This window comes from Notamacropus eugenii, chromosome 1 (assembly GCF_028372415.1).
Source record: "Notamacropus eugenii isolate mMacEug1 chromosome 1, mMacEug1.pri_v2, whole genome shotgun sequence".
Classification (NCBI taxonomy): domain Eukaryota; kingdom Metazoa; phylum Chordata; class Mammalia; order Diprotodontia; family Macropodidae; genus Notamacropus; species Notamacropus eugenii.
Genome location: NC_092872.1, coordinates 644139739 through 644162520, shown reverse-complemented (window position 1 = coordinate 644162520; position 22782 = coordinate 644139739). Strand labels below are relative to the sequence as shown.

The 22782-nt window shown below is 36.7% G+C and overlaps 1 protein-coding gene across 3 annotated transcripts in view; it reads left to right on the top strand.

Moving 5' to 3' along the window:
- The first annotated feature begins 6638 nt into the window (after positions 1-6638).
- PAPOLG (poly(A) polymerase gamma) overlaps positions 6639-22782 on the top strand; it is a 43824-nt gene continuing 27680 nt past the window's right edge. For all 3 annotated transcript variants that reach the window (XM_072635486.1, XM_072635485.1, XM_072635487.1), the window contains exons 1-8: positions 6639-6924; positions 9867-10025; positions 11331-11397; positions 18763-18844; positions 19240-19349; positions 21292-21345; positions 21646-21757; positions 22535-22624. In XM_072635486.1, coding sequence (XP_072491587.1) covers positions 6908-6924; positions 9867-10025; positions 11331-11397; positions 18763-18844; positions 19240-19349; positions 21292-21345; positions 21646-21757; positions 22535-22624 — 691 coding nt within the window. In that variant the 5' untranslated portion in view covers positions 6639-6907. The remainder of the gene's footprint in view (positions 6925-9866; positions 10026-11330; positions 11398-18762; positions 18845-19239; positions 19350-21291; positions 21346-21645; positions 21758-22534; positions 22625-22782) is intronic.

Sequence of the window (22782 nt, the reverse complement as noted above, 5' to 3'; positions counted from 1 at the left end):
GAGTTGGAAGGGTGAGGGTATAGAAGATTTGTAATGACTATGACTTAGTAGGTGAACTTAACCAACCAAGACCATGGTGCCTCTATTGACCTGCTAATAAAATAAATTTTCCAAATTATTTGTAATATTCACAAACTCCTTTGTGAGGGTTAATTAAATAAGTTAAATACTTTTTTTTTTAATTAAAGGCATTTTTTAAAGGCTTGGATTGGAAATTCCTATAGCATTTTTTTTTCATTCTCAAAAGGATCTGTAATTTATTAAATATGTGATATTCCATTTTCCCCTAATTACATATTAAAACAATTTTTAACATTTGGTTTTTAAAAAAAAGTTTGAACTCCAAATTCTGTTCCTCCTTGCCTCCCTCTCCTCCTCTCTCCCTGAGATGTATGCAATCAGATATGTTATACTTGTGCAATCGTGTAAAACATTTCCATATTAGTCATTTTGTACAAGAAGACTTGAATTTTTAAAAAGGAATGAAAGAAAGAAAATGAAAAAAAAAGCATGCTTCAGTCTATATTCAGACAATATCAGTTCTTTCTCTGGAGGTAGATAGTATACTTAATCATCAGTCCTTTGGGATTGTCTTGACTCATTGTATTGCTGAGAAGAGCTAAGTTGTTCATCATACAATAACGCTGTTACTATGTACAATGTTCTGGTTCTGCTCACTTCATTTTGCATCAGTTCGTATGTCTTTCCAGGTTTTTGTGAAATCATCCTGCTTCTCCTTTCTTATATAACACAATAATATTCTATCACAATCATATGCCACAACTTGTTTAGCCATTCCCCAATTGATAAGCATCAATTCTTAGTCACCACAAAAAGAGCTGCTATTAATATTTTTGTTCAAATAGGTCCTTTCCTCTTGTTTTATGTCTTTGAGATATAGACCTAGCAGTGGTATTGTGCAGGGTTATTTTTTAAAGCAGCACGGTATAATGGAAAGAGTACTAGATTTGTCAGAGGATCTCAGGTTTCAGGTTCAGCTTTGCAACCTACTACCCATGTAACTCTGGGTAAATCAGAAATCCCTTTGTTTTGTTTTAAAGTGTTGTGGGTTTGTTTTTGTTATTTAACAGAAACATATTTTCTCTCCCCCCTACTAGCCTCTTGGGGGAAAAAAAGGAAACCAAATTTCTTGTTAAAAAAATACGTATTTAATAAAAACCAATGCTCTCATTGACCATATTCAAAAAATATGTCTCATTCTACACCTTGTATACATCAGTTTTCTATCAGGAGGTGAACATGCTCTATCATTGGTCTCTTGGAATCATGGATGGTAACTGTGCTGGTCATAGTTCTTATAGCCTTCAATGTTTTGTCTTTATAATGTTGTTAGTGTACAAATTGTGCTCTTGGTTCTCTTTATTTCATTCCTCATCAATTAATAAAAGTCTTCAAAACTTCAATTTTGTAATACTGATGTTACAATATAAATTTCTCTTCTGGTTGTCTTTACATCACTCTGCATCAAATCATATAAGTCTTTCCCTATCTCTTTGAAATAATCTCTTTCATCATTTATTATAAGATGGTAGTATTCCATCATATTCACATATCATAATTTGTTCAGCCATTCCCCAACTGATGGATAGTTCCTTAGTTTCTAGTTTTTTCCCCATCACAAAAGAACTACTATAAATATTTTTGTGCCTATGAGACCATTTCCTCTTTATTTTATCTCTTTTGGGTATAGACCTAGCAAAGGTATAGCAGGATCAAAAGGCATGCATTGTTTAGTAATTTTTTCTATATAATTCTTAATTGCTCTCCAAAATGGCTGGTTTAGTTTGCTTACTGGTTCACCAAAAGTGCATAAATGCTTCTATTTTCCCACAGACCCTCTAAATTTGTAATTTGTGTCTTTTTTATCATCTTTGCCAATCTGATGGATGTATACTAAAACTTCAGAATTGCTTTAATTTTCAATTCTCTAATTTTTAGTGATTTAGAGCATTTTTTTTTCACATGACCTTGGTTTCATTTCTTGAGAACTGTCTATGCATATCTTTACCACCCTTATCAATTGGGGAATGACTCTTATTCTTACAAGTTTGAATCTGTTCCTTATATTCCTGTTCCATATATATAGTTTATCAAAGAAATTTTCTGAAAAGATTTTCCCAAGTTAGTTGTTTCCCTTTTAATCTCCATAGCTTTATGAATTTTTTTGTACAACACTTTCTTGATTTTATATGATCAGAATTTTCTTCTGTAATCCTCTCTGTTGCCTATTTGGTTATGAACTTTTCTTCTATCTATATATCTAAGAGGAAATGTTTTCCATATTTCTCTAGTTTGTTTATGATGTGACATTTTAGATCGAGATCATATGTACCTTTGGAGATGAACTTGGTATAAGATGTGGAGCTAATGTAAATCCAGCTTTTTACATGCTGCTACTCAGTACTCCCAGAATTTTGTTTCAAATAGCAAATCCTTATCCCAGTAGCTGGGCTCTTTGTATTTATAGAACACTAAGTTTCTGGATTCATTTGTTTGCTTCTTATGTTTTGTAACTCATATATTCCACTGATCATTGAAGTAGAAAATTTGATTAAAGATAATGACAACAATGAACTAACATACCAAAATTTTGGAGATGTAACCAAAGCAGTCCCTGAGGGAAAATGTCTAATCTTAAACATTTTAATTAACAAAAAAGAGAATAAACAGATTAATGAATTGGGAATTAATTAAAATTTTAAATAAAAAATTAAAATTAAAAATTGTAGTCGTTAATGAAATGACTAAAAAAGCTAGCAAACCAACAAATTAATAAGCCTCAATTAAATATCAAATCAGAAATCCTAAAAATCAAGGAATAAATTAAGAAAATTGAAAACAAAAAGAAAAATAAAAATGAGGTGCTGATTTTTAAAGAATAAAATAAAATAGATAAACCATTAGCTAATTTTATTTTAAAAGATGAAAGAAGAAAATCAAATTACCAGTATCAAAAATGAAAAAGCATATTTCACAATGAAGAAAAAAATAAAAGATTTTTAAAACTGTTTTACCACACAATATGCTAATAAAACTGACAAATTAAATGAAATTAACATTTATAAAAATATAAAAGTTTATAAAATAAGATACAAAGAATCTAAGCACCATCCTCTTAGAGGAAGAAATTGAACAAGCCATAAATGGACTTCCAAAGAAAAAACCCCAAGACAAGACGTTTTCACAAGTGAATTCTATCACACATTCAAAGAACAATTAATTTCAATATTACATAAACTGTTTGCAAAAAATAGCAAAAGAAGAGATCCTAACAAATTCTTTTTATGATACAGATGTGGTCTTGATAGATAAACCAGGGAGAGTTAAAAACAGAAAAAAACAAAATTATAAACCAATATCCCTAATGAGGATACATGCAAACATTTTAAATAAAAATATTAACAAAGATGCTAAAAACAACATATAGAATTTATGCACTGTGATCTGATTGGATTTTTATCAGGAATACAAGAATGGTTTGATATTAGGAAAACTATACACAACCATATTAATAGCAAAAACAACAAAAATCGTGTAACTATCAATAAGTGTAGAAAAGACTTTTGACAAAATACAACACCTATTTTTGTTTTAAAAAATATTAGAAAAGTTAGGAATAATTGGACCTTTCCTCAAAATCATAAATAGTTTGTATCTTAAACCAAGAGCTAGCATTATATATAATAGGAATAAACTAGAATCCTTTCCAGTAACATCAAGGAGGAAACAAGAATGTTGATTGTCATCACCTCTATTTGACATAGTGCTAGAAATACTAGCTAGAGACAACAAAATAAATTGGAGGGCTAAGCTTAGGTAAAGAAGAAACAAAATGATCACTTTTTGCAGTGATATGATAGTGTATCTAAAGCACCCTAAGAGCTGACTAAGAATTAATTGAAACAATAACTTGCACAAACTTGCATGATATAAAATAAATCCACAAAAGTCATCATCACTTCTACATAATAGCAAAAAACTCAGCAGGAAGAGACAAATTCCATTTAAAATAACTGCAGAATGTATAACATGCTTGTGCACCTACATACCAAGAGACACAGAAGAAATGTATACATACAACTATGAACCATTCTTTACAGAAAAAGATCTAATTGTAAAAAATATTAATTGCTCATGGGTAGAACAAATCAATAAAATGATAATACTACCTAAATTACTTACTTACTCAATGTCACACCAATCAGACTATTAAATGTTTCCTTTATAGAACTAGAAAAAATTACAATGAAATATATATGGAAGCAAAAAAAAATTCAAGAATCATAAGGAAAATAATGAAAAAAGTGAGAACAAAGGAGACCTAGCAGTATTCGATCTCAAAGGATACTATAGAAATTCTTTAAATTATTTAGTACTGGTTAAAAAATACAATTCCTTTCCGTATAAAATGAGAGACACTGTCTAGACAATCTCTGAAGTCCCTTTTCACCTTAGTTCTCATGATCTCTAGCACTAAAGTACTTTATAAACTTTAAAGGGCCATACAAAATGCATGTTATTCCTATTTTAAATGGTATTAAAAGGAGGGGAAGTTGGGGAAAGAGCTGACCTTTGCTTGTGACTTTGCTGAATATCAATCTACTTTCATGATGCAATTAAGTCTTCCCTCTGTTCCATGCTTGCTCCAACCTCTACAATCAAGACCCTCAAAATTACTTGCTCCCTAATTCTGAGATAGCTTATCCTTTTTATATAAAGTATTTAGAACATGACTCAGTCTTCCCATGGCTTTGCCTAATTAAGAGAGGGATGCAGGCCCTGTTAATAAGTCACTTTTGATTGTTTGATTCAATAATTTTAAAAAACACGCATTTGTAAATTGTCAAAGCATGGTGTTAATTAAGTGGAGTGTTTTCAACCCCCCCTCTTACACATACAGATTAAGTTTGTTGCTGCAAAGAGTTGGTGACTGTTTTTAATGTCCTACCACTTCAGCTAAAAATATATTAATGTCTCTTGGTATGGACCAAGCTACCCAGGTTCCAGTCTGACTGATGACGGTCTTATGTCAGTCATCCCCGGACTCTAAATTCAGAGGTTGGTTGTCTTTAGGATACTGAAATTTTCTGTCACAGCAATGCACCAGGAGGGCCTGGGTTGGATGTACAGCTTCGCAATTTCTTTCATATGTGAAGTTGAACTTCAGCTGTCTGGACCTCAGTTTACTTATCTGTAAAATTGGGGTATTGGACTAGGCGACTCCTCAGATTCCTTCCAAGGTAAATCTGTTACCGCATCATCTATAGTGATCACCAACAGCTCACATTTCTGTAGTGTTACAATGTTGCACTTCTCGCTCGGTATTCCTGACTCCGACGTGGCTGCTATCATCATACCCATTTCAGAGATGAGCAAACCGGGACTTGCCCACAGTGACCCAGCGTGCAAGTGTCTGAGGTGGGATTGGAATGCAGGTGTTCCTGACACACAATCCAGCGCTCTAGGAAGGGCTTGCCACCTGTACTGTTAGAGAAAGATGTTGTCCATCGGACAAAATTACGGATCCTGGAGGCAGCGCAAGCCTTGGGGGAAGTTATTGCGGGTGCCCTACGGCAATCCTCTTTTTCTATTCTGGTACGTATATAAAGATGCTCATTTGGTGCTGAAATCCAAAATCATTTTTAAGATTCTCATACCAGTTTGGAGTTCCTCTTCTTCTAAGAGGTGAATTATATTTACCTCCCGCCTAAAGGGGACGGACTATGGATGGGTGGGTGGGAATTTATTTAGCTTGGTTGTTACAAAGGTTTTCTTTTCCACTTTTCCTCCCATTGGGGAGAGGGAGATAGAAACTTAAAGGGCTCTCCATCAGTTAAGGAAAGACTGACCTAATCACGGTCCTTGTCCCTGTGTCCTTTAAAGCTATTGTCCCATAAGCAATGAAGACGCTGTGGAAGGCTCCTGGGATGCAGCCTGCAGTCCGCAGAGCCCGAGCGATGGCCAGCACGGTATAAGGTCAGTGCTGGCTTTTCAAGGGGCAGCTCTGGAAGCCCCGAAGAACGAGGCCAGGCGACTTAGGCCAGAGAACCCCGCTAATGCACCTGCGGACCCGGCCCACGCGGGCGTTGGTCTGGCGTTGGACTACACTTGTGCGATGTAGTGATTCTGAATTTTCTTCCTTTTTTTCAATGAGTATGGAGGTAGGAGAAAATTTTTTAATATTTTTTTCAATTCACAAGCATTTGCTTGATAACTAAAAGAACCCTAAAAATAAACTTAATTCAAAATAACGTAATAAAACTAAACAAAAGGAGAAAGTAAAATAAACGCTCATTCATTTAAAAATAAAAAGCTACTGCGGAGCTTTAGAGTTAGGGGAGACCCGCAACTGCTCCGGGGGGCGGGCAGAAGACGTCGGCGCGGAGAGTTCCCCAGGTCTTCGAGGTTTCTCGGAAGACAGCGCGGCCCTGCCCGGGGCGGGGCGGGGCGGGGCGGGTCGCGCACCTGGCTGCCGCTAGCCGGCACGTCCGGAGCACGGCGCACTGCGCAGCCGCTAGGTGGACCCCGAACCGCCTGCCGGGAACCTGGCGTGGGGCCAGAGGCAGGGGCGGGGGCGGAGCCGGAGCCGGCGCCCGCCGCGCGAAGCCCGTCGGGAAGGGGCGCCATGTTGGCGTTGGCGGCGGCGGCGGCGGCGGCGCTGTATTGTCATAAATAGGGCCGGCCCCGCGGGCTCGGGCCGCGCTACTGGGTTGGATGTTTCGGCCTTAGTGAGTAAGAAAGCGAGCGAACGAGGGAGGGAGGGAGTGAGAGAGAGTGAAGGAGCCCAGGGAAACCGAGGGAGCGGACGACAGAGGAGGAAGGAGCGAAAGGGGCGGCCGAGGGGAAGAGAGAACGACTCCTGCCAGACGTGGAGGCGCCGGAAGCGATGAAAGAAATGTCAGCGTGAGTGCGGGCCGGGCCCGGGGCGACAGTTGGGAGGTGTCCGCTTCCCGTCCCGCCTGGGGCTCCCCGGGCTCCCCTCCTCGCCTCCCCCCAGCCCCCGGGGGCCGCGGCCGCGGCTCTCGGCGTTCCCCACCCTCGGGGGATGCTGAGCGTCTGATGGGCAGAGTTTGCCCGGCACAGCCCGGGGCTCCTGCACCCCCGGCCCACCCCACCTCCGCCTCCAGCCCCGGGCTGCCCCATCCCGCGCCCTCTGCCCCTGCGTTGTCTGCCCAGCTGGTTTTCTCGGCTCCCACCGCAACAGGAACGCAGCCTCCCCGTAGTCATTTCCTAAGTGAGTGGGAGGACTTGCCTCAGTTTCCCTTTTTACTGTTGAGAGATGATCTCACCTCCAACCTCCTCTGCATCCCAGAGGCTTAGAGTTAAGTCAGAACCACTTCTGAGTTTGGTTATTGGCAAAGATTGTTGCTTATTTGTAACTTCCTATAATAACGTTAGTTTTTATAGTGTCTTTTTTATTATATTGCCTGTCAACTTTTAGCGTATTTTAAGAACTGTCTTATAACACATTATAAGAACTATTTTATGACATACGTAACTTAAAACTATTATGCATAGGTACAGAATTATTTTCAACTAATTGTTGAATTCGGAAAAGAAATAAATCCTTTTCAACTGGAGGTGGAACTGGAAAGAGAGGGGACTTCTTGCTGCCTTAATAGTGGTGTAGATGAAGAAAGTCTACTGACGACTGATTCAGAGCCCTACTTACTCTGAAGCTTCAGTCTTAAGAGAATTGTCTAGGGCTTTGGGAAAGTTTAATAACCTGCGCAGGGTCACTAGTATGAATTAAAGATGAGACTTCAACCCTCTCCTTTGGGGACGTTAAGGCTGGATCTCTAAATATCTGGCAACAAAATGATTGCTAGTGGGAATCTGTAGTCGTTATTTTTGGTTTTTGTCTGGAAACTAAGTATCCTCCCTTTTGTCCTTACGATTAAGGATCAATAAGTATTTTAAGAAGGATAGTAAGTTACCTTTTGATCCTAGGGCATTACTCTTTCCCCTCTTTACATGAGAACCTTTGACTGGGAAGCTTGTAATACAATACTTTTTTGTAGCTATAGGGCTAATAGATATATACTGATGTCTTTAACACTTGATTGAATTCTTGTTTCTGTATGTTTCTAGTTGTTGATTTCATTTAGTCTAGAAGGCCAGCCTTTATCAGTTTATATTGTGTAGTGTCAAGCAAAGCACCATATGCATCCGGACAGTTTAATTAGCACATTTGGGAGTTCTTGCAAATGGCCAGATCAACCCAACCCAAATAAAGAGAATTTGGATTAGCTCTGTTAGAATTAAAGGAGAACAAATTCCTCTCTTCCTCCCCGTGTGTCCCTCGCTGCACCTCAATAAACCTTATATTTATTACTCTATTCCTTCTTCCCCTATTCTGCAGCTTTTTCTTCTTTTCAAAAGCCTAAATATTTCACAAGCTCCTTCTAATTTTTGGCTGTTTCTCTCTAGTAAAATAATTTGACTTTTCTATTAATACTTGTCCCCCTTCAGAGTGAGTTGATAGTGTTTTCTGTTTTGAATGAATCTAAATTACCTTTTATTTGTTGTTATTCGGTCATTTTTCAGACAAGTCCAACTCTTTTGTGACACCATTTGGGATTTTCTTGGCAAAGATTCTTCACCTTATTTTATAGATGAGGAGCTGAGGCAAACAGGGTTAAATAGACTTGCCAAGGACACACAGCTAGTGTCTGAGGCTGAATTTGAACTCAGTTCTTCCTGACTCCAGGCCTGACACTCTATTCATTGTTCCATCCAGCTGTCCCAAACCTGATACGGGTTTATTAATAATTGCCGTAAATGATACAAATTCTTTACTGAAAGCCCAAGACAACCCTTTCCTTCTTAGTCTACACTTCTCCTTCCCCCAAGGTCTTTCTCCAGGAAGAGAATGTTTCCTTCTACCAAGACTGGGGAGAGGAATATAGGAAAAGCCCCTGGAGATACTTCCTGCCTTTACAGAATTCTTAGAGGTTATTATATCATAGTGATTTTCACTCACCAGTATGGCAGTTAAAGTCAAGAAACATCTAGGTTGCAGCCTTCTACACTTACTAGATGTCAGTAAGTGACTACATCTCTCAGTCTCAGTTTCATCATCTCTAAAATGGGAATAACAACATCTGTAGTACTTGAAGGCTTAGAAGGCTCAGTTAAGAATGTAGGTAAAGTTAGTATAGTGTTTTGAATTCCACTGACATCACAAATGATAGCATATTTAAAATATAGAATATCTTTAAAATAAGTATATCCTGTTTACATTCCTGAATAGTTCACAGACTTTCCAAACTGAAGAGTTGCTACAATTGTTGAAGTAGAATACATTATTCTTATATCCACTGAGCATTGTTATCTGGGCTGTAGGAGTTTAGACATTCATATGTGTATGAGCTCTGAAAATTCTAGTTCCTCATCCACTCATCCCCCCTCCAAAAAAAAAAAAAATTCAGAGATTATCTTTTTCTATCTCAAAGCATTTTATTAACCTTTAAAAAGTAAATTAATACAGCGATTAGCAACACCTGCCTTTATGAATTTCCGACAACTGGATTTTTACTCGTTTTACTCGTTTTAAGTTGTGATGACTGTGGCACCGGCTGAAATTTTATTCAGGTAGGTAGGACAGTTTTCCTTAATGCTAATGCACAGGAAAGTCATACTCTCCATGACTTTCTCTTCAAAAGCCAGAGACCAGAGTAAATCATAAGTGCCTTTTATGACCAGAAGTGAAACATTACCCTGGAATAATATATAATAGTACCTTTAGAGAGCCCTTGAAGGAAATTTAAAATGCGATAGATCCACTGAACCAATGTCTCATGGTGGCTTTTACCTTTTCCCTTTATTTTTTTTTTCTTGAGCAGAAGTGCAGTGCTGGAGACCCAGCGTCAAAAGCATTATGGAATCACATCTCCAATTAGTCTGGCATCTCCCAAAGAAATAGATCATATTTATACACAGAAGTTAATTGAAGCCATGAAACCATTTGGTGTATTTGAAGATGAAGAGGAATTAAATCACAGGTATATCATTCATTTAATTGGAGTACCTTCCATGTGCAAGGTTCTGTGACAGGTACCATAAGACAGGTTTCTGACATACAGCCTACAAGACTCTTTAGTATGGTCTGAACCACATTAAAATGTAATTGAGAAATATTTAACAAAATAAATAAAAATACAATGAAACAGTAATATTACCATTTAAAACTGTCATTATGTGTCCTGAAAGATTACTCATGTACAGATGTGGCACCTGTTTCTATTTGAGTTTGACACTAGTACTGTAAGAGATACAAAGATGAATATCTCTGACTTCAAGGAATTTAGAATCTAGATTAAAGATTAACATTGATATGAGTAACAGTAGAATGAGAGAGTGTTAAGTACCATATAAGGGATGTACACAAAATGCTGTTAAAAGAAAGGTTGTCAGTGACATTTGGAATAAATGGCATCTGAGCTGGACCTTGAAAAGTATGATATAGACAGATGGAACTGAGCTAGGGAAAGGCATTCTAGGCATGGGAAAGGGTATGAGCAAATGTGGGGGTGATATTTAAACTATTCATTGTACCCAGGTTTAGTTGATATGTAGGGTACATGAAAGGGATTATTGGGAAATAAAGTTAGAAAAGTATAATGGGAATATTTGTAATCATTTTCTTTTATGATAGAGGCCTTATCCTGGATGGGAAAGTCAATTACCTTCTCTGTAGTCAGTTATCTTCATCTTTAAAGTTCTACCTACTTCACAAGGTTGTTGGGAGGAAAGTAGTTTATAAATTTTTAAATAGTATATAAATGTGAGCTGCTATTATTTTATAAGACCATCCATTGTAATACTAATACTTCTTACACAGATAAGCATACATGGGTAAAATCTCATCCCCTAAATAATCATGATACACAAAAAGTTAGAAATAACATGGGCCCTAGCTGGTGCAGTGGATAGAGTACTAGACCTGAGGTCAGAAAGACCCAATTTCAAATCCAGCCTCAGGCACTAAGTAGCTGGGTGACCCTGGGCAAGTTGGTTAACCCTATTTGCCCAAGTTGGGTTTTTTTTTTCCAACTTTAAAATAGGAATAATAATACCGTTTACCTTCCAGAGTTGTTGTGAGGATCAGATAAGGTAATAATTGTAAAATGCTTACTGCAGTGCCTGGCACATAGTAAACACTATAAAAATGTTAGCTATTTTTTTTTTTAGTTTGTATAGTACAGTTATTGGTCCTGTCCATTGAAATCAGCATACCATTCTAGTTTTAAAAATTCAGGACATGTTTTTGTTTTCCCTCAAACTAAAACCTATTGTTTTTATTGTAGACTTGCTGTTCTTGGCAAACTTAATAATCTGGTAAAAGAATGGATTTCAGAACTCAGTGAAAGTAAGGTAAGAGTCTTAAAATAATAGGTTACTCCTTGTGCCAAAAGGATATACTTAAGGAACAAGGACAAGATTAGATTAAAATACTAGGCAAAATCCTCAGGTATCTGGAACCCTCAAGGACTCATTTTGGATAGTCCTATTATCTATATAACTTATATACATGAGGGTTTATTTACCTTTTTAAATTTAAATGTAATTTTTTTGATGATAAAAAATTTAGGTTGGAAATTCTTTAAACATTTTTCACATATCCTTTGGCTTCTGTCTGCTTAAATAGCATGGATTATGTATAATAATGTCTTGCAATTAAGAAAAAAATTTAATTGTGATGGATGTCACTTATTATACTGTGAGTACAGCAGCATCCTCAAAGTCTATTAAGGTGGTTGGACCATTCACTCCCATATTAAATAGCCCCTTCTTGCTCTGTTTTGAGTTCTTATGTATACTTTTTATGATATTTATGGTTCTCTCCTATTAGCACATCTTGCTTGTCTCTGATTTTTCTGTAGCAGTTTTTCTCCTTATTTGCTTCTTCTAATCTATTGTGGGCTTGGAAGTAAATAGCTAAGCATGTAAGAACTCTGTGTAGAATAAGAATAGAAAACTGAGTGAATGTATCTCAGTTTGGTTTAGTATGTCTTAAGTACCTTTGTGAAAGGCCCCATTCCATGATGGGGATGCAAAGATGAAAAATAATATGTTCTCTCTCTCCCCCTCCCCTCCTCCCTCTCTTCCTCCCTCCCTTTCTCTCTCTCTCTCTCTCTCACTCACTCTCATAATTGCAACTAAAATAAAATACTGCAGAGAATGTGATCACAACAAAGGAAATCAAGCAAAATGGTCTTTAAATAATCCATGAAGAAAAAAGAATATTCAGTTGGGAGGTTCAGGGAAGGCTTCATGGACAATATAGTATTTGAAATAGATCTTAGAAGAGGAAAACATTTAGAACAGGTAGTGATGAAGAGGGAATGTTTTCCTGTTGTGGGGGACTAATAAGTCTGGAAAAGTAGGTTAGAGCAAAATTATACAGCAAAAAAAATGTTTTTGAGCATTAGAGTGAGATAGTCAGAGTTGTTCATTAGGAAAATTTTTTTGGTAGCTGTGAGAAACTTGGATTGAAGAAGGAAGTATCAGGAGGCAGAAATCTATTACAAGTTGCAGGTGAGACATAAAAGGAGCCTCAATTAATATTGTAATGAAAAACTTAAGTAGAGACTCTTTGCACATCTGGTTTTAACAGAAATTCAAATTTGGAAGGGATCTCAGGTGTCATCTATTATAACTCATGCCCGAGAGAAAATCTCCCTCATAATACACCCAACATCTCTGCAGCTTTTTCTTGAAGGCCTTCAGTGAGAGGTGAACCCACAGTTTCCAAATGAAAACCGTTCCCATTATGGATAATTCTTATTTTTAGTTTTTTCCCTACATTAAACCTAGATTTACCTCTTTACAACTTCATTGCTCCTGGTTCTGCCTAAAGAAAACAAATCTCATCCCTCTTCCACTTTGACTAGCTTTTCAAGTACTTGAAGACTGCTATCCGTTGCCCTGAGCCATTTCTTCTCCAAGCTAAATCACCCTCATTCCTTGAGCAGAGCTTCTATGACAGGGACTCTAGGGTTTCCACATCCTGTTTGCCTACCTCTGGCTCAAGCTCATCTTTGTCATTCCTGAGATGTGGTTCCCTGAACTGAATAGAATCCTCTAACCATGGTCTGACCAGGACAGAAGAAAGAAAAAGCCTCCATATTCATGGAAAATGTGCCTTTGTTGTACCCACGACTGCACTAGCTTTTGGGGCTGCACTATCATACTATTGATAGCATTGGACATGTAGCCCACTTAAAACCCTCACATCTTTGTCTCAAAGACTCCCCAAACTTGTACTTGTGAAGTCTATTCCTCAAACCCAAGTGTAAGAGTTTACATTTATCTCTATTAAATTTCATCTTAGTAAGGGATTTTCATCCCAGTGCCCTAGCTTGTCAATATTATTTTTTTTTGGAGCTTACCTTTTGTCTGTTGTGTTAGCTATCTTCAGCTTTGTGTAATCTGCAATTTGATAGGTTTTACTTCCCAGGGACCTCTTTTTTTACTACCTTCTTGGTTCTTCATATTTGGAATAGTTGAGGTTGCCAGATATTACTGTCATACATGTATAAATATAAAAGTCATTTTATAGTTACAGCAAATTTCATTTAGCAGTGGCAAATTTGTACCAATGTGAGAAAAAGCTTTCTGATTGGAGCTGTTGAAAAGTGGAATGGGCTGTCCTAAGAAGTAGTGAGTTTCCCAGTAATAAGAATCTTAAAGCAGAAATTAAATTACCGTTCTTCAGGGGTATTACAGAGATTTTTCTTCAGGTGTAGGTTGGACTAGATGACTTCCTAGATCCCTTTCAACTCTAAATTTATTATTTATATAATTCTTATTTAGAGATGCAGCTGGATAGAGATGGGCAGAAAGAGCTGAGTCCAGTACATACTGACTGTATGACCATGGGCAGGTCACTTAACTTCTCAGTGCCCCAGGCTGCCTTCTATAATTAGGTTGCCAAACATTTGACAGTATGCATTTGTGGAAGTTTCATCACCCAGGACTTTCTTTAACTCTGCCACTAAATGCCCCCTCCTCCAGGGGGAGAAATGGATATATTTTCATATCCTTTGGTCAGATTTAGTATTTTTTTTAAATTTCTAATCTTATATAATTATAGATAAAGATGGAAGAGACCTCATTAGTCATGTTATGAGTGTCCTCCTTTTACTGATGAGGGAATTTAATATCCCAGCAGTGCATGTAGCATTCATAAGATCACATGGGTTGTCAGTACAATAGCTGGGATTCATATTTAGATCCTCTAATTTCTAATCTAACTTACTTTCTGCTTGTACCACTCTCTTTGGGCAGGGAAACCCCTTGCTCATCTTCCAAGTTAACATTGCATTTGTCTTTTCTGGTCCATTTTATCTCTGTCTAAGACCTCTTACCTATTTGTCATCAATGACTCATCCAAGAAGATTATTTCTGCTTGCTGGTTTTACTTTAGCCCTAAACCAGGGTCTATTTTGTTGGTGAAGAGCAGGGGGAAAAAGGTTACAAAGTTCCTGACTTTCCTAGGAAGGCTCAAAAGCTGTTCCTGTCTTGTCCAAGACACTGTCCTATCTCTAATAACCTTACTTCCCACCCCAGGGAAAATCACAAGATATCCAGCATCCTTCCCCTACAATTATTGAAATGCCCTCCTTGGGTAAAATCATCTTTTTCAGTATAACTAGGAATTAGTTTGGGAAATTTACATGTTTAACTAGAATCCAACCCCAGATTGGCTCACTTTAGCTAGATGTAATTTGAGTCCTTTAATCTTGTGGTTAACCTTTTATTCCCCATGGAATAAGCAGCAATTTTTCTGTAAATTTTAAATACTCTTAAGATATCTGACTATTAAAGGTAGAGAGGTAGATTTTGAGGTCTTACAAGTGTTATGTAGCCCTTTGGTTCTGTAATTGGTACTAATTCACTTAGCACTATATCTACCATATGTTATTGACTTTAATCCCATTGACATAATCATATACAGATTTTGAGCTATGGGAAGCTTAGAATAGTTTTTCAGTGTTTCCTACTTACTGAAACACTGAGAAATTCTATAGGTTGTATAGATTTGTTAGTAGCCTCATTATTTCCTATACATATATCTTTTTTTCTTATGTGTCAACTACTCTTTATTTGAGATACTCTCTAGAGCCTCCTGATTGGCAACAGAATAATTTACTTCAAATAACTGAATACTTCCTTCCAAGTGGAAAAATGTATTCTGATATTTACTATGTTTATGTACATTATGATACTAGATTAATAATAAAAGTTTCAGGAAACATGTGAGAATGAAATTTTAGTGAAGTAATATAATCTGGATTTTCCTAAAGTTTTGGGCAGATTTTTTTGTTTTGTTTTTACAAATCGGTTTAAATTGAAGCAAAATTAGATTTGTTACTGATCTTTTACAAATGTGTATGGTTTTGCCTGTAATAGAACTTGATCTGTGCTTGGCAGTGCTGTTCTAAACAATTTTATCAATGACTTGGATAAAGGCATGCTCATCAAATTTTCAAATGACAAAGTTGGGAGGGGTGACACTGAATGACAGGATTTAAAAACACCTTGACATGCTAAAGCTTTGGACTTGAATTGAATAAAGGTGAAGTCTTAGATTTTAGTACCAAAATAAAAAATCACCTTCATAATTACATATGAGATGGGAGAGTCATGGCTCTTCTGTGTAACTTTACTTTCAAATAAAAACATTTTCAATTTGGGTAATAATAATCATCATACTAACAAAGCTTAACATTTAAAACTATAACTATGGAGTATTGTGTTTAGTTTGGAGCACCACGTTTTAATAAGGACATTGACAAGATAGGCTGTCTTGATAGTTGCTGCCTATTATCCATCAGGTGGGTGACCAAGATAGCGAGAAAACTAGAGATATTTAGCCTGGACAAGAGAGTATTTGTGCGGAATGTCATAACTGTCTTTGTATTTGACTGTATTTGTATTTGATACAAAATGGAAAAGGAATTAGACTTATTCTACAAGTCTTATTCCTGAAATACTAATGCTCCCTTAACCCAAAGAAGATATTTGTGATCTTAACATGTATAAATGTGTTTGATTTTGTACAGGGTACTTCATTTAACTTGACGGAGTATGAGGAAGTATAGCACTGTCCTATAAGCAAGAAGCTAACTTAAGTTTATTTAAGGAGATGAGAGAAATTATGTAAGATTATGTAAGAGGCTAAATGTCAGAGAAGTAGTTGTTGTGGTTGTGTTTGTCTTTCATTTTGGAAGAAGACCATGACATCAGAGAAATGATGATATGACTTGCACTTGACTTTGTTTTGAGTGAAGAAGGGCTGTACAAGGTCACCAGGCTCACTTTCTCCTCCTCCAGAGAAATGATACAGGTACCCTTAAGTGTAGAAGTTTAGAAGAGAAGGTTATTGTGCTCTAGCTGGGCAAGAGAGGACTTCATAAAGCACCACTGGATCTTGAAGGATGGTTTCATCCTTTAGAAAGATGGCCAATAGGGGAAGGATAGACTAGGCAAGGAGAAATAGGTGCCATAGCCTAGCACCTAGAGCATGTAAGGCAGATCCGGAAGATGACAAGAAGATCAGTCTGGCCAGAGCAGCTGTATGACTGTGGTGAGTTATTGGGAGTATTGAAGGAGAGGTGTGATAAAATCAGAACTGGGCAGTGGGAAGATTATTCTGGAGGTGGCATGTGAAATGAGTTGGGGCTTAGGGAGACCTGAAGCTGGTACGCTGACCTAAGACCAGCTCATGCAGTACTTCTAAGCTAGAAGTTGTAGGAAAACTGTGTCAGATAGGACAGAAATGCAAAAGATGCATCAGTCTCAACTAGAAAAAAGTGGAGGGATTTGGAGGTTGATTTTTTCTGTGTGGAGGGGACCAGGAAAAAGAAACCTGGTACCTTCTCTTCTGGCTCCATTCCTATCAGCTTTTCTTCTCTTTCATCTCCCTTTATTATGTTATCTTCCCCCCACCCCTCAACACACACACACACTCCCCCATTAGAATATTAGATCCTGGAGGATAGGGAGTGTCTGTTTTGCTTGCATTTCCAATACTTAGCCCAGTGTCTGGTACATAGTAAGTATTTAACAAATGCTTTAATCTGTCTTTTAGGGTCTGATGATAGCAAGACTGATAATACCAGTAGCAGAAACAGGAAAATCAGGAGGGACAGACATTTTGGGGATGGGGGGGTCCTTTGATACATTGGGCTAATTAATTCATTTTTCAGTATGTTATTTGAGGTGACTGACAAGCATTCAGGTAGAAATGTCTATTAGGCTGTTGGAGATGTGTGAATGGAAGTTGGGAAAGAGATCAAGGTTCAGAAGTTTTCAGCATGGAATTAACAGCTTCAGGCATGTGAATAAGTTTAATATATCTAGAGACAACAGAGGGTCAGGGACCTTTTCCAACCCCCAATCCCTACATGTATAAGAAGAGGAAAGAGTGAAGAAGATGGAACAAATAGTCATAGGTCTGGATAATATATATCATCTTGAATACTAAGAAAGGAGAGGATTAACATTGAACTCTCATGTGTTGAAGCCTATGTTTCAAAGAAGAGGACCAAAGAAACATCATAGATTTGGCAATGGTGAGGAAGGTGGTCATTAGTGATCCTTTTAGTAGGTTGATAGAGGCAGAATCATCATGTTTGACATGAGGGAGGTGGTAGTAAACCTAGTTGGACCACATCTAGAGTATTGTGTTCTGTTCTAGGGACCATGTTTTATTTAGTAAGAGCACAGACAAACTACAGGAGGTCTAAGAGAATGGAGGCTGTAGTGGTGATGGGACCGAAGAAGAGAAATTACGCTCTTCTTGGTCTCTGGGAATAGAATTATAAACAATATGTGGAAGTTGCAGAGGTTAATTTAGATTCTTCATAGGAAAAGCTTATAATTAGGGCTGCCCAAATGTGGATTGTGTTGCATCAAGAAGTAATGGGGAGGTAGGCCAGTGCAGTGGAAAGTGCTAAATTTGGAGTCATGCGATCTGAGTACAGCTTTTGCATGTTACTGCCTGTTGACTTCAGTCACATTTAATTTCTCTAGGCCTCAGTTCCCTCATCTGTAAAATGAGGGGTTTGGGGCTAGATGAAATGTAGGGTGCTTTTAGCTTTAAATCATTGATCATAATATGATAACCACATGTCTGTATGACCACTTTGTTAGGGATATTATAGAGGAATTCCTGTTCAGGTACAGTTTAAGCTAGATGAACTTTGAGGTCCTTTCTAACTCTGATATCCTACAATTCTGTAGCAGTGAAAGGAGGAAGAGAACTTGATCCGTCAAAGAAAATTTGTTTTGTTTTGTTTTTTTAATTTAATTTGTTTTCAGTTTTCAACAATCGCTTCCATAAGTCTTAAATTTTCTCCCCCTACTTTTCCCCTCCCACTGAGAGATGGCATGCAATTTTATGAGTTCTATACATACATTCTTATTAAACACATTTTTGCATTAGTCATGTTGCGTAGAAGAATTAAAACAAATGGGAGAAACCATGAGAAAACTGTCAGAAACAGTCCTCCCACGCTGTGGCTGTTACTGTGTATAATGTTCTCCTGGTTCTGCTCATTTCACTCAGCATCCAAAATTTGTTAAATAGAAAACTGTAGTGTTATTTTATATGTCTTTTATTACTCTAAACTATGTTGTATTGATACCATTTATCTCAGTAAAGAATGTTATCATGGCGTTTCCCCTCATTTTTTTATTATTCAGTTAAGAATTTGTTTAATTTCATTTCAGAATCTCCCACCTTCTGTTGTGGCTAATGTTGGTGGTAAGATTTTTACCTTTGGATCTTACAGACTGGGGGTACACACTAAAGGTATGAACTTTTATATTCTTTAGTCTTTTAACAACAGCGTTTAGCATATTTTTTCTTTTTTCTTTTTATTTTCATGGTTAAAATATTCTTTAATGGCACAATTTCCACTCAGTGTGTTTCTCCACTAAAACTTTTAACAGCTTTTGGGAAACTATAAGAAGATGAAATTATCTGAATAGTACCCAGGATAATCACCATACATGTACACTGTATAACAAATTTATGACTGATTTCATAGTTGCTTAAATAAGGATGCAAAAATGTTACCCACCAAGTGATAGCTAAATCAAGCCTGAACTACACATACTGTATGTTCACTTGCATATGTACAGTTACATCCCATGAACACATAGCATATTTTTTCTTAAAAGGGGATGTTTTGTTTGTATTTGCAGGTGCTGATATCGATGCGCTGTGTGTTGCACCCAGGCATGTGGAAAGATCTGATTTTTTTCAGTCATTTTTTGAGAAACTCAAACATCAGGATGGAATTAGAAATTTAAGGGCAAGTATTATTCTATTGGCATTCAATAGTGTTAACTTAATGCTGATGATAAATATTGGGTTTTATACATGGAGTATAAAGCCTATCTTTTGGGGAAAAAAATCTTTAAAATTTTTTTTTTTTAATAAGATTAAATTAGTGAATCTTTACATTTCACTGTATTAAAAAAAAGTAGTTGGCCATAGAAGAAGAGGAAGTTGGGGAGGACTGAGAAGGAAATAGTGCTTTTATGAATTCAGCCAAATTGTACCTGACAGATTTGGTGAATTTTTTCCTTTTGAATATTCTCTCTGGTGAAGTATTCTTGGGAATAGAAGGATTTTTTTAAAAGTCTAGTGGTTTTCCTAAGGATTTGGTTTGAATTCTTCATTCTGAGTTTATGCAATCTGATTCCTATAGCATACCAAGAAGATTTAGCATTGCAGAGAACAAAAGAACACTGGTAGAACATAGAGACCTGGTTCAGGTGCCAATTCTGCTGCCTCATGCTGTGACCTTTAGAGGTCCCTTAGTTTCTTTGGGCCTCATCTCTAGTTGATCTCTTACAGCTTCTGGTTGTGAGTCTAGGTGTAGGGTGAGATCATTTTTTGAAGGCAAGACCATTGGTCTTTCACCACCTAATGATGTTTTAGAAGTGCAGTATTTAGGGAGCTTATTGGGAAAACAGGTCAAAGTCATGTCTCTGATCCTGGGAAAGTCACTCACCTTTTCAGTTCCCTGGTTCCTCTCTAAAACTATAAGCTGCTGAATACTTGCTGACCTGTATTGTCAGAGGGAGTTTTCTTTGCAAAAGTGACTTCCACTGATGAAATTATGGCATCGCACCACAACTGCCACCCTTCCTTCCTTCTCCTGCCCCCCAAAAAGCCCAAAACAACAGGGCAAGAAGTTAGAGTCTTGTTTAATAAATACTGAGTAAACACCTAAGTGCTTGCCATGGGCTAGATACTGAAGGAAATAAAAAGATTGATTATACCTAGTCCCCAACTTCTTGAAAATCTGGTGGTGATAGAAGATAGGCAACGTACACACTGATATATGATAAGGGGATTACAATTACAAAACAGTGTTATGAGAAGTCTGAGGAGTAACCTTTATTTGTGGGGGTTAAGGGAAAACTTTCTAGAGAGGATTAGCATTTGATTTAAGTTTTAATGAATTCATAAAGATCATAGGAATTCAAGCTGAAAGGGACTTTACAGATTGATGATAGTTTTAACGTTCTTCCATGCCATTTTGCAGACACAAAAACTGAGGTCCAGTGAAGTTGAGCAATTTGTCTATAGTTAGAAAGGAATTCAAACCCAAATCTTCCAAATCTACTGCTCTTTCTCAGCACTGTTGTCAGATAGCTGATTCAAATCAATTTATGACTGGCCAGTTCAGAAGTTGGAAACTACAATAGAAGATTAACAAGATTTAAAAGGCCTATAATTTTAAGATTCCAAGTAATTTTTTAGCCTTGCTTACTTGTGTGTTCCCCTGAATGGATTAGGTAGAATTAGAGTATATATTGTGCAAAGGAGGGTGAGTTTTCTTTCCATATGAATTTGGCAAGCTCCTGAAAACCAGTACTTCTTTTTTACCAGATTATATGAAAACCTTGTTGAATTAAGGAAACCTTGGTCTTAACATGTGTATTGTATTAATGATACTCTGTTGGAACTGTATTTTATTTTCCATTAACTTAACATGTTTCTTCAAAACAACTGGGTTTTAAATTTTAAAATTGTTAATTGAAATGTTTAATTAGACAAAACTAGTCACAAGTGACTATAAAGTATTTAATAAGTATCTGACCAAGGACATGGTTTGTCTGTTTTCCCAGTGAATTTTGTGACTGAGAACAAATACAATGTGAAAGAGATACATATTCCCTTAAAAGTTAAGGAGGACTGAAAGGAACCTCATAAAAAATAAGTTTCTTGCTTTCTTTTGATAGGCGGTAGAAGATGCTTACGTGCCAGTAGTCAAATTTGAATTTGACGGCATTGAGGTAAGAATTGTAATATTTACTGTATTTCACTGGTAAAATTTTTATGACTTGGCATGCATAACTAAAATAATTTCTTTTTGTTTAAAAAGTAATCACCATTGTCATACATAGCTATACTGATATCTGGTATAAGATTTGAGCATATAGGAAAGCTTTGTTCTTTAAGTAAAATTTCCCAGGCTAATAGTAGTTAGAAATATTCATAATTTTAGATATCTTTCATATAAAACTTTTTTCTTTGGGTGTATATATTTTTAGTTTTTTCTCCTAATGTCTTTTTTGTTGTTGTTACTTCTCAAGATTGACCTTGTGTTTGCAAGACTGGCCATACAGACTGTTTCTGATAACTTAGATCTACGAGATGATTCACGTCTGAGAAGTCTAGATATAAGGTGTATCCGAAGCCTCAATGGTAAGATTTAAAAGAAAAGCTTCAGATTGTATATTTGAGCATAAAATAATTTTCAAAGTACTTGATGAATCTTAAGCTTAGAATTTCAAAATTAGAGTGTTTTTGTTTTTTTTTACCCATTGATATATGATCTCATTTGATTCCCCACAACAACCCTGCACAGTGTCAATAGTACAAATATTGTGATCCTCATTTAGTAGCAGAGTAAAATGAGGTTCATAGAAGTTAAATGACTTGGCTAAAGCACACAGCTAGCATAATACTGGAATCATATCTCAGATAGATGTTATTATTCTTAATATCACTGTTATCACCACACCAAGTTTTTTAAAGTTAGAAGTCAAAGGAGTCAAGATACTTAGGAGCTGTTTTTTTAGTGTTCAGTCAGATCACCTGTATGCTTTTAATTTATAGATCCTTAGTTCCCATGTTGTACACTGAGTTCTAGAGGTACCAGTGGATAAATTCTTGACCCAGCTACTTAATAAACATAACTGTTAGGGTTTTTTTCAATCTTGAGAAACCATGAAAAAATTACTGAGACACTAAAGGCTCCATAAACCAAGAAAGTTCTGGAAACTTCTGCTTTAAAGAAAGATTTATACTGTATTAACATTTTTTAATAACAGCAAGTTCTCAAAAAACCCTTTTAACATTTTCAATGCCTATCACATTTTTAGCATTTGAAAAGATGTCAATACATGAAGTATTTGAATTAATGGTTTAGGGGAGACTGTTGTTGTTGTCCTAATAATGCCTAAATACTCTGTCTTTCAGGTTGCAGGGTTACTGATGAAATTTTGCATTTGGTGCCAAATAAGGAGACTTTTAGACTCACTCTTAGAGCAGTCAAACTGTGGGCAAAAAGTAAGTATTTGGTATGTGTTTAAAAATGGTTGGGAAATAAGACTGCCATTTACAATTATCTTGAATTTTGCCAACAATTTGTAAGCATTTGACTTGGACCAAAGCACTGAGCCCTCAATGGAATTGATGTGATGATAACTCATTTATATGGTATTTTA